Source organism: Mustela putorius, unplaced genomic scaffold (genome assembly GCF_011764305.1).
Source record: "Mustela putorius furo isolate JIRA1106 unplaced genomic scaffold, ASM1176430v1.1 tig00000460_pilon_pilon_pilon, whole genome shotgun sequence".
In the NCBI taxonomy this organism is placed as follows: Eukaryota; Metazoa; Chordata; class Mammalia; order Carnivora; family Mustelidae; genus Mustela; species Mustela putorius.
In genome coordinates, this window is record NW_025421389.1 from 20,298,413 (window position 1) to 20,311,640 (window position 13,228).

Below are 13,228 nucleotides of genomic sequence, written 5' to 3' on the forward strand. Positions count from 1 at the left end.
AGTCTCTGCTTTCAGCTCAGGTCATGATCCCAGGATCCTGGGAATGAGCCCTGCTTTGGGCTCTCTGCTCAGCAGGGAGGCGGCTTCCTCCTCTCTCTGCCTGCTGCTCTGCCTACTTGTGATCTCAGTCTGCCAAATAAATAAATAAAATCTTTTTTAAAAAATCATTCACAAACAAAAGAAAGGAAATAATAAAAAAGCAAAATATACTATTTCTGCTTTGCCTAAGCTACTCTGGATTTTTTTTTAAAGATTTTTTATTTATTTGACAGACAGAGATCACAAGTAGGCAGAGGGAGGGGGGTGGGGGGTGGGTGGGGGAGCAGGCTCCCGGCTGAGCAGAGAGCCCTGGGATCATGACCTGAGCCAAGGCAGAAGCTTTAACCCACTGAGCCACCCAGGCGCCCTATTCTGGATTTTTTTTTTTAAATTTTATTTATCTGAGCTAGAGACAGGGAAAGAGAGAGAGAGAGTGTGCGAGCATGCACCCATGAGTGGGGAGAGGAGCAGAGAAAGGGGAGGAGGAGACACCTCACGGAACAGGGAAGCCCAATGCGGGGCTCAATCCCAGGACTCTGGGGATAATGACCTGAGCAGAAGGCTGTCATTTAATTGGCTAAGCCACCCAGGATCCCAGCTATTCTGGATTTTAAAGCTAATCATATCACTCATCCAAATTAAAAAATAAATTACAATTTTAATATCCAGACCTAACAAGTATTTTCACTTAAATCAGACCTTAAAGAAGTTAAGTTTTACCAAAACAGTTCTTCCTATACCAAACCTGGAATGCTAGTATCCAAACCATGTGACAATTTCTACCTGCATGCATATGCTAGTGCTATGCTTTATCCATTAGTGAGCTTTACTCTGATAACCTCATAAAGATGCCACAGAGAATAATGGAGTTATCGAATCACTATGTTGTATACTTGAAATTAATGTAACATTCTGTCAACTATAATTCAATATAAAAAAGATGCCACATAGTACCAATTTAACACACCAGATGATGCCTCTACTTTGAGGTATGTCCTTTAATCAGATTATCTTTCTTATCTTTAATGTGCTGCCACACAGAGAAAGACAGACAGATGCTTTAGATACTGTTAATACGCCAAACCAGCTACCATCCGTACTTATTTTCACCTTGTCCCCATCATTAGTATTTTTATATTCAAAAGTCTATTCTTCTCTTAAGTGGATTATAAAATTTCAAGTCAATTCGTGATCAAATTTGAGTACCTAAAAATTCTCTTTCATGGAGAGATTGTTCTCTTTTTTGCTATATAAAATGCTGCACCAAAGACACCAGGTCTTCCTAGCCCTGATTCTTGTGCAAAACGCTACTGAAATCTTTCCAGTCAGCTTTCAACAAATCAGCTTCAGTTCTAAGATCTGTCTTCTTGCACTTTAGCAAGTTATTCTTTCTAGTTTCCGATTTGCTTTCTGAAAGCACTACAAAAGTGATAATATATTCTTTGAAGACAGTCTAAAATAATTCCTATGCTATGTAGATCAAGTGTGAGATACGAAGACAAGCACTTATTCAATCCCTAAGCTCCTTTAACCGTTGTCCTCCTCACACTTTGAGATCCTTCAATTATGGCTTATTAGAACTTTTGCTATTTTATCAAAAAAGAAACAAAAAGCAGAAAGACCAAGAATATATCACAGAATGGGGCACCTGGCTAGTTCAGTAAGTAGACCCTGCGACTCTCGATCTCAGTGTCATGATTTTGAGCCCCACAGTGGAGGTAGAGATCACTTAAATATTTTTTAAAAAGAACGAACTATGCTAAACAGTACAGAACAATGTGTGATATGACCAAAAAGATATATATCCCACTCTCAAGGTTACCACAGACCTTTTTCTGGACTCCTATAATGTTGTCCTCACTTGGTTCTCCTCCTGTTCTCTTAACAGTTATTTCCCAAGAATATGTTCTCCGCCACTTTTCTTTCTTTTCCCATGTGCTCTCCTGACTCTTCCTTCACATTCTCAAGCTTCAGAAACTACCCTGCAAGCAACTCCCAAATCTCAAGCCTTGGAAGCTCTCCAACTCCCAACTGCCAACCACATTCCTCCACTCAAATGCTAGCACCTCAGAGCAACATGTTCAAAATTAAATTAATCTTCCTTCTCAAGTCTGTTCTTACTTCATGTTCTCTTTAATGACAACACCATCTTACTTCTCACAAATTCAAAACCTTAAAGTCATCTTGGTTGCTTCCATTTCCCTTATTCTCCATATCGGATTTATTTGTCAATTTGCTGGCCACTGTTGTCTTTCCACTTTTAAATTATATTTTTTAAAAAGATTATTTATTTACTTATTTATTTGACACAGAGAGAGAGAGATCACAAGTAGGCAGAGAGAAAGGGGAAGCAGGCTCCCCACCAAGCAGAGAGCCCGATGTGGGGCTCGATCCCAGTACCCTGGGATCATGACCTAAGCCAAAGGCAGAGGCTTTAACCCACTGAGCCACCCAGGCACCCGAAATTATATTATTATTCTAATATAAGTTCCTTGCTACCTTCCCCCATCTACCCTACAATTCAAAGTTCAGTCTTTCAACATACACACAAAAAGATGCTAACATCACTCATCACGAGACATCCCCTCTCACCTGACAGAATGGTTAAAATAAACAACACAACAAACAACAGGTGTTGGTGAGGGTGTTGACTAGAACTGAACTGGAACAGTCACTGTGGAAAACAGTACGGAGGCTCCTCAGAAAGTTAAAAACAGAACTGACCTACAATCCAGTAATCACACTACTGGTTCTTAACCCAAAAACTATAAACACACACGCACCTCTATGGTTACGGCAGCATTATTTACAGTAGCTAAACCAAGGAAGCAGCTCAACTGTCCAGATGAATGGATAAAGAAGATGTGGTGTGTGTGTGTATATATATATATATATATATATATATATATGTCCACGAAATATTACTCAGCCATAAAAAGTGAGATTTTGCCAATTACCACAACATGGATGGAACTAGAGAGGATAATGCCAAGTGAAGTCAGTCAGACAGAGAAAAACAAATACCCTCTGATTTCACTCATATGTGGAATTTAAGAAACAAATGAGCAAAGGAAAATAAAGAAAGAGACATACAAAACAAGAAACAGACTCTTAACTCTAGAGAACAAACTGGTGGCTGCCAGAGGGGCAGTGGGTGAGGAGAGGGGTGGACTAGGTGAAGGGATTCAGAATGCACCTATGGTGGTGAGCGCCGAATCAGGTACAGAACTCTGAATCACTACGCTGTACACCTGAGATTAATTTAACACTCTGCTAACATACTGGATTAAAATAAAACATTTAATAATAATAAAAACAGACTTGAGTCTTCAATCTCCTCCTCTACAGGTCCAATCATGCCATATAATTGCCCTTTTAAAAAATTATTTGTTTATTTATTTATATGAGAGAGAGAGCGTGCGCACACGCACACACGAGCACAAATGGGGTCAGGTGTAGAGGGGAAGCAGACTCCCCGCTGAGCAGGGAGCCAAGATTATGACCTGAGCTGGAGGCAGACACATAACTTGACTGAGCTATCTAGGCGTCCCTAACTGCCCTTTCAGGAGGGAAAATAACAATTTCCACAGTGCCAGTGGGACAAAACCCAAACTCAGCTTTGATCTGATGACTTTCCACTGCCCTGGATCTAACCTACCTTTCTACCTGACTTCTTTCTTTGTTAGGAATATACTCTAGCCAAACTGAATATGTCATCTTTTCTTATACATACCGCCCTTACTCACTTTCCCACCTCTGAGCCTCTGCTTATCTGGTTCCCCAGTCTGAAAGAAGACGCAGCTTAAATGTCATTTCCTAAGAAGCCAGCTAGAAGTAATAAGCCACTAAAATACCCACAGCCTATTTGCTGAAGTTCTCAGACCGTCTGAACCCATCTTGTGCTTTAGCTATCTGAGTACACAAGGGCTATATTTCTAATATGTATCTATATCCCACAGGATATCCGGCACAATTTCTAACCTTCATGATACCTTCCGAAAACACTGAGTGCCCACTATGTGCCTGCTGGGCAACAGGGATGGACACAACAGTGAACAAGACAAAATTCCTGTTTTTATGGCATTTACATTCCCACAGGAGAGCATCAGGTAATGGGAGAAAAGTACTCTGAAGAAAAAGCAGAGTATGAGAAGAGAGTCGTGTAGGGTTGCTGTTTTAGAGAAGGTGGTCTTGGGAACCTCTCTCCAAGAGCAGATTTTTTTTTTTTAATTAAATTTTTATTTATTTATTTGACAGAGAGAGAGGGAGAAAGATCACAAGTAGGCAGAGAGGCAGGCAGAGAGAGAGGGGGAAGCAGGCTCCCTGCTGAGCAGAGAGCCCAATGCAGGGCTCAATCCCAGGACCCTGAGATCATGACCTGAGCCGAAAGCAGAGACTTAACCCACTGAGCAACTCAGGCGCCCCCAAGAGCAGATTCTTAAACGAGGTATGAAATGGGGACAACGTGAGTCTGGGATGACCAAGCCATGTCGGCGCCTTTTCAAATAATCTCACAGTCAGAGTGGCAGCTGGGTGGCTCAGTGGGTTAAAGCCTCTGCCTTTGGCTCAGGTCATGTTCCCAGGATCCTAGGATAGAGCCCCAGGTCAGGTTCTCTGCTCAGCAGGGAGCCTGCTTCTTCCTCTCTCTCTGCCTCCCTCTCTGCCTACTTGTGATCTCTTGTCTGTCAAACAGATTAAAAAAAAAAAAATTTCCAGTCAGATCTACCAAGTGCCCAGCATTATGCTGGATCAGAGATAAAATATACACACCAAAATAATAATGGACAGAAAGCTATTTTAATATGTGAAGTAAGCCACGAGAAAAGGGAAAGTTATTGACCACAAGGATGTAATGAGACCAGGTACCCAAGAGCAGTTCAAAGTGCTGACTGAAATAGACACAGAAAATCAATTTGAGACACTTTCCTACTTAAGGATGCATTCCCCCAAAAAGCCAGCTTACATTTCTTAAAACCACCAGAGATGCGCATCATAAGCATCACACTTCTTAAAAGGAAATTAAGCATCTATAAAATCCCATGGGTCAGAGCATTTTGTAACTGATCTGAGTTGAAATTCTGTTCAATAACATTTTAAGACCATAGGCTTATAGCGGAGTGTCCGCCGTGTACAGAGCTGAATTTAATCAGCAGAATCTGTCTAAACATGTAATCTTAGAATAATGAGGCATGATGGATGTTTAGGCTTATGACAAAGCAAGCAATACTTCGCAAAATTCTGTCAGCAGTTACTTCAATTCATACACTACGTTCTAACAATTCTCCAAAGAAACACAGAGGAACATATCTCTTCTACTTTTTTTTTTTTAAAAACAAATACCCTGAAGACATAACTACTCTCAAGTTCCAGCAGCAGCAAGCAATATAGGTTTTTTTTTTAACTCAGTATTTGAAGGAGGAGGTCATTTTTATTGCCTTTAATGCCAGACATCTACATCTAAGTAACCACAAATTCTACCGTATAGCTTCCATCTTCCTCTTCTCTTCGCTCACAACTTCCTTATAATCAAATGCTGATTCAGTATGCAGTGTCAGTTTAAGTTCAAGGCCAGTGTCAGTTCTTTTCTCCCTACCTCCAGTTCTATTCTAAAAGCTAACACACCTTTTTTGTACCTCAAGCCTAAAACAACGGTGACATCTTCTGGGTATAATTTCGCTAGTAGGGACTAAGATTTCTGTGTCACAAATAGGTACATTAAAGATTAAAGAAGCAATTACAGTTCCTGTTTTAGCTTCTAAAGTAGAAAGATAAATACAACTTGAGAGGAATTACAATCACCACTTCTGCAGATCAAACAAGACAGTGTTGAAAAGTAGCCTTTAAATGAATGAGATAAACAGAAACCTCTTCAAATGATTCCGACTGATGAAGTTACTACTGCACAAAATACTGAAAAACAAGTTATCTTATAACTCATAGCCACGAAGTTCTTTGCAGAGGAAGAGGAAATGGAAAAAAGAACATAGTGCGGGGAGATAAATTAACACTTTCTATTAAAATATATTTATTGGATGCCTGGGTGGCTCAGTGGGTTGAGCTCTGCCTTCGGCTCAAGTCATGATCTCAGGGTCCTGGGATCGAGTCCCACATCGGGCTCTCTGCTCAGCAGGGAGCCTGCTTCCCTTCCTCTCTCTGCCTGCCTCTCTGCCTACTTGTGATCTCTGTCAAATAAATAAATAAAATCTTTTAAAAAATTAAAATAAAATATATTCATGAACATTTAAGATGAGTACTGATAGTACCACTCTTCCTTGCTTAGTGAGAATGCCCCAACCCTTCGAAGTACAGCAACAGTATTATGAAGAAAAGGACTGTCGAGAAATCAATACATTAAGGGATTGAGATCTTCTAGGAAAAAAATATTATAAAACAGTCCAATATATTCATAAAGATATTCTCATTTAGGGTGCCATTTTCTGAAACTCCATTTAAATAGAGATAAATTCTATAACTGACAAGCATACTCTGTTTATTCTTTCTATAAGAGTTATCTAAAAATAATGTATGATAATACTAGAGAAGACTAGAGATTTAAAATGTTTTTCCTGGGATGCCTGGTGGGCTCAGTTGGTAGAGTACATGACTCTTGATCTCACAGTTGTGAGTTTGAGCCCCACATAGTTGGGTATACAGATTACTTAAAATTAAAACTAAAATACTTAAAAATAAACAAAATAAAATGTATTTCCTGATCCCCCATTAATTTACTGGGCCCTTGGGCAGTTACTTAACCTCTCTGGGCTGCCACTTCCTGAGATGTAATATAAGGGAGCTGGAACCAACGACTCTTGAAAATCTCTTTCTATGAATAAAAATTTATGAATTTATGCTATTCCATGGATTTGAAACTAGAAACCTTAACTTCAGCAATTTAATTTCACAATAGGATTGAAGAAGAAAGACTCAAGAGAAAGCAAACTAGTATATATATCTTTATAAGAATGAGGACTAGAAATTATAAGATAATTTTACAAGTTTATTTTCTTTCTGTCTACAAAGAATTTTTTTTTTTTTTTTAAAGATTTATTTATTCATTTGACAGAGAGAGATCACAAGTAGGCAGAGAGGCAGGCAGAGAGAGAGGAGGAAGCAGGCTCCCTGCTGAGCAGAGAGCCCGATGCGGGACTCGATCCCAGGACCCTGAGATCATGACCTGAGCCGAAGGCAGCGGCTTAACCCACTGAGCCACCCAGGCGTCCCTACAAAGAATTTTTTTTTACTTTTTAATATTTTAATTTTTTTAAATTAAACTCAATTAAATAACATAATGTACTATTAGTCTCAGAGGTAGAGGTTAAAGATTCATCAGTCTTATATAACACCCGGGGCTCGTAACATCACATGCCCTCCTTAATGTCATCACCCGGTCACCCCATCTCCCCCTCCCTCCCTTCCAGCAACCCTCAGTTTGGTTCCTATGATTAAGAGTCTCTTATGGTTTGTCTCCTTCTCTGATTTCATCTTGTTTTATTTTTGCCTGCAAAGAACTTGTTCATTTATTTTTAAAGATTCTATTTATTTATTTTGACAGAGACGGAGAGAAAATGAGCACACAAGCAAGGAGAGCAGCAGGCAGAGGGAGAGGGAGAAGCAGGCTCCTCACTGAGCAGGAAGCCCAACGTGGGGCTCAAATCTTAAGACCCTAGGATCATGACCTGAGCTGACTGGCAGAAGCTTAACTGACTGAGCCACCCAGCGCCCAAGCTACAAAGAATTCAAATGAACTCATGTCTCATGGAATTTAAATGAGCAGTTAATTGTATGAACCCACTGTGGGATCTGAAAAGTTAATCTGATCTGGTAAATACTGTTTTCTATTCTAACACCGGGGATTTACTAAATCCCAGAATGTGTGGTAGGTTATTTTACTCAATTTCATTTCTGAAGAAATAACTAACATCAAAAATCATCGAAGCCGGGGCACCCGGGTATCTCAGTTGGTTCAGTGTCTGCCTTCGGCTCGGGTTATGATCCCAGGGTCCTGGAATTGAACCCCACGTTGGACTCTCTGCTCAGCCGGGAGTCAGTTTCTCCCTCTGCCCCTCCCCCCGCTCATGCTCGCTCTCTCTCAAATAAATAAAATCTTTAAAAAAAAAGTCACCTCAGCCATTTCAAAATACTACCTTACATGAAAACAGTTCAAAGTTTCCGGAAGAAGTTTCTTTGATTTTCAAAGAGAAGAAAACAGAACTTGCCTTTTACCATTTAGTTACTTAAGAGATTCTAAGTGATGGGGGATACAACTGGTATAAATTCAATTTCTCTGCATGACTGAGAATTTTCATAACGAAACACTGGGGGAACCCCAATAATTTAGGCTGGAATCTATTTTAATATTTATGGGCCCAATGAACCTCTACTTCCCAGTGAGTAAATTTCAAAATGATTAGCACTTTTGATACAATGATTAACAAACAAGCTATAGAACATTATATAGTATCATCTTGAAGTTGTAAAATCTTCCCCCAAATGAGGTCACAGCGATACCCCATTTTTTGCCATTCAGCCAGCAGTGTGAGGTAAAGGCCCCATATAGAGGACGATAAATTGATTATACTGTTGAATGGTGAAACGATCAATGCTTGTAAGAATTTCATTTGCTGCCACCATTTCAGCGATAACTATGCTGCTTTCCTCTTCATTGAACCCTGAGAACCTTATATGCAAACACAGTGTCATCCAAAGAATGCTGAGAGCATACTGTGGTGAACATTCATAACCGGGCAGAAGCACCCCTGCTCACAGTAATCAGCTTTAAAAATAGATAGAACGGAACTTCTTTCAACAAGCTCCACAGGAAGTCAATAAAGTACTGTTTAACTCTTATCTGCTTAAACTGCTTAAAAAAAAGGGGATGGGGGTGGCAAAACTAGAACCATCACCTACAAAAGGAGTTCTGAGCCAGTATCTCTAAAAATATCAATGACCTTTTTTTTTTCCAAAATACAAAACACATATTAAATGTACCTGTTGCTATACTTGTGGCCATCCTTTTTAAGACCCCCAAGTTACATGTAACAGACTACCATCACAGCACTAACCATCCACAGCATTTTCAGCTCCCTGTTTCACAGAATTGAAAGCTGAAGGGACACTAATCTAATTCACCGGATGAGTAGGAAGGCAGCAGCCCATGTGAGAATCTCCAGTACTCCCCTCACACTTCTAACAAATTAATCTTAAGCCACAGACTCAATCTCATTACTCCCCCTACACAAAAATCTTCAAAGACTCCCCAATAACCACCAAAAAAGTTCAAGTTGTTCAGCTTACAAATCAGAGCACTTACAATATGGTCCTGATTCATCTTTCTAAACACACATGACTCATTATTCCCCCCAAATCCTATAGTTTCCGGGGCCCCGCACCTTTCTTGATGATGTTACGTCAACAATTCATGCCTCTATTTCTAACAGTTAACCTTAAGAGCTTACTACACATCAGATGCTTTGCTAAGCTACATATATACCTCATTTAATTCTCATAATAGTGCATTGAAATAGGAATTACTAATACTATCACACAAATGAGAAACAAAGACTTAATGATGTTAAATAACTTGCCCAAGGTCACAGAGCTAGTAAATGGCAAAGCTGGTCTACTGATTCAAGAGCCCAGACTGATCAGTATGATTCAGATTTCCTTTCTATCGCCTATGGTTACTGAACTCCTGCCCAAAGTCCATCTCAAATGCTATCTCCCCAGTGTGTGCAGTGGGGCGGGCAGGTGTGGGATATTTGCCTGTCTTTATTCCATGTCCACTCTCCAGCCCGAGACCCTGAAGCACCTTGCTCATACTCAGCACAAGCTCTACCATATTCTCTTTTGTATCCGTTGTCTTAGTCCCCAACTGGACAACTCCTTGTGGGCAGGGACGGTGTCTCACATACTTTGTCTCCTGCAGTAGTGAGCACACTGCCTTGCACCTAACAGGCATTCAATAAATTTGTAGAACTGAACGGGAAATTTTTTTTTTAAATAAACATTTTACTCTGGAACCTTAGATTTATAAAAGAAGTTGAAGATACTACAGAATTTCCCATACAGCCCTCATTCAGTTTCAGTTTCCCTTAATAGTATTAAGACCTTATATTACTGTGGTTCATTTGTGAACACTAACAAACCAACAACCATATGGTCCTATCAACTGAACCGCAACTTTCTGCAGGTCTTGCCTGTTTTTTTCCATTAATGCCCTTATTTGTTTCAGGATCCAATCCAGGATACATAGCATTTAACATCACATCTCCTTACTCTCCTCTGGTCTGCGGTAGTTTCTTAGTCTTTGTTCTTCTTCGACCTCACAGAGTTTTAAGGGGTTCCTGTCAGGTATTTTGCAGAACATCCCCGGATATGCTTAGCTGATGTTAAGCTCATATTTTTGATGAGGCCTGAGTTTACAGAGAGAATCCCATGGAAGTGAGATGCCCTTCTCATCACATCCTATCAGGGGCTACATGAAGTCCACATGACATCACTGGTGATGCAAATCTTGATCACTGGGTTAATGCCAGGAGTGTTTGGCATTCTTCTCCACCAGACAGTTACTAGTGGACAAGATGTCCTTTTTCACCAACAGTTGTCCTTTCCTAACTCATCTGAAACAGGGTCATTTATACTAGAGACAATATTTGAAAATAATTATTTCCTAAAGAGTTTAAGAACATAATCTGACTTCCCTGTATTTATAACCTTTGAATTTATTCAACTCAAGTTTTGAAAGGTAAGTATATAAGCTATTACAGACACTGAAGCATTTGTCTGCAGCTAAAAGTGTATTAACCCCAGTATCTGATTACTTCTTCTCCAGACCAGTTCTTTAAAGAATATGCAAGCACTTAAGTAACAAAATGCAAAACGAAAAATCATCTCTAAAACTTCTCATACCTTCTCACTAGCAAATGACAAAACCACCAAGTTGCTTTCAGAAAGCCTGTCCTATGAACTTAAAAAATATATTTAAAAATATATGGATACACAGACAGACAAAACAACTTATACTGAGCAGGAAACAGCTCTAACAGAATCTAATCAAATATGCAGAAAGTCTATCTGGTTATCATTAATTATTTACCTCCTAAATATATGACACATTAGACATTTAAATATATGGTTTCTCTGAACAAATACAGAGTAGCTACTGAACTTTAGTATCCTCAAAACAGGGGAAGAAATATGGAATTTTCTGTAACTATCTGAATCTAAGACTTTTGAAGGGATCAAAACTGGAGAAATCCTCATAACTGCCACTCTCTTCAATATATTTTCCATGAAAAATAATCCTCCTTGGGATGGCCTGAATAGTTCAGTCAGTTAAGTGTCTGCCTTCAGCTCAGGTCATGATCCCAGCTCAGGTCCTGGGATAGAGCCCCACATCAGGCTCCCTGCTTGGCCAGATGCCTGCTTCTCTTCTCTCCCATTCCCCCTACTTGTATCTCTGCTCTTGCTGTCTCTCCGTCAAATAAATAAATAAAATCTTTTAAGAACAAAGAGGAGGGGAAAAACAAATGCAGGGCACATGGTTAGCTCAGTTGGAAGAGAGTGCAACTTTTGGTCTCAGGGTCATGAGCTGGAGCCCATACTGGGTGTGGAGATTACTTAAAATATATACATAAATAAATTTTAAAAAGGCAGAACAAATCCATGTGAACAGTTATTTTGAAAATACTGGCCAATCAATGTCCCAAGCAAACTACCTTTATAAGAAAATCATGCTGGGGCACCTGGGTGGCTCAGTGAGTTAAGCCGCTGCCTTCGGCTCAGGTCCTGGGATCGAGCCCCGCATCGGACTCTCTGCTCATCGGGGAGCCTGCTTCCTCCTCTCTCTCTCTGCCTGCCTCTCTGCCTGCTTGTGGTCTCTCTCTGTCAAATAAATAAAATCTTTTAAAAAAAAAAAAAAGAAAAGAAAATCATGCTAGTTTTGTATATTCTCACCTAAGGCAGAAAGTAATGCCCTCTCTTTGAGACCCAGTCTTTGTCGGTATCTTTTATAAAGACTCGAAAATGCACTTAGCATCTTAGCACAGCTTCATAGATTGTAGGATTTCAGGGGCTGTGCCACCTACCCAGTAGCATCTACCCTACTTCCAAACAGGAAAATGAACATTTGAGCCACCCATGTGTATTGAAGCCACCACGCAAGAGTAAACAGTGTTTACTGTGTGCAGTAAATTCAGCAAAGTAAAACACATATGATAAAATGTCAACAGGGTCAAGGTGCAGAGGTATATTCACATATGAGGAAAAATAAAGAAAAAAAATCACAAATGTACCTTGAATAGAATACGAGATATCTGAAAGCTATATGCAAACTTAAACCGATCATGATGAACTGGTAGAAACTGAATGGTACTTGAAAAAGTGATGTGGAGTGCCTGGGTGGCTCAGTGGGTTAAGCCTCTGCCTTCGGCTCAGGTCATGCTCTTAGGGTCCTGGGTTCAAGCCCTGCATCGGGCTCTCTGCCCAGCGGGGAGCCTGCTTCTTCCTCTCTCTCTGCCTGCCTCTTTGCCTACTTGTGATCTCTGTGAAATAAATAAAAGAAATCATTAAAAAAAAAGAAAGAAAAAAGAAAAAGTGATGTGTTTTGCCTGTGAAAGGAGGAGGGGAGGGTTTAAACAAAGAGAGGAGGGGCGCCTGGGTGGCTCGGTGGGTTAAGCCGCTGCCTTCGGCTCAGGTCATGATCTCAGCGTCCTGGGATCGAGCCCCGCGTCGGGCTCTCTGCTCCACAGGGAGCCTGCTTCCCTTTCTCTCTCTCTCTGCCTGCCTCTCTGCCTACTTGTCATCTCTGTCTGTCAAATAAATAAATAAAATCTTTAAAAAAAAAAATAAAAAAATAAAAAAATAAACAAAGAGAGGAAATCAAAAAATGGTAACTGAAAAAATGAATTGGTAAAAATCTTCAGAACGCAGCAACTCTTAAAATCTTAACATCTAATTCTGTTCTGTCTCAACATCAAATTAGACACACAATATAGAAGGCATTTTAATAAAAATTACAGAGAACTCTAGTCCAATAACTTTTACTAATTCACTCATTCCACAAATACTAAAAGCCTACTCTATGGCAAGCACTGTTTTAAGCTTACAAATTTAGGGGAAATGGACTATTTCATTTCAAACGCTGAGTAAACCACAACCATTAAACAGAGTAGGTATCAAAAGTCCCTCC

General features: G+C 39.9%; 1 protein-coding gene across 2 annotated transcripts in view; it reads right to left on the reverse strand.

Moving 5' to 3' along the window:
- The window catches only part of CBL (Cbl proto-oncogene), an 82,477-nt gene that overhangs the window by 35,892 nt on the left and 33,357 nt on the right, over positions 1-13,228 (reverse strand). The window contains exon 1 of one of the 2 annotated variants that reach the window (XM_045080432.1): positions 12,333-12,460. The exons of the other annotated variant lie outside the window; for it this stretch is intronic. Within the exon in view, the coding sequence (XP_044936367.1) occupies positions 12,333-12,385 (53 nt within the window). The 5' untranslated portion in view covers positions 12,386-12,460. Of the gene's footprint in view, positions 1-12,332; positions 12,461-13,228 lie in introns of those variants that run through there. 2 annotated transcript variants of the gene reach the window in all.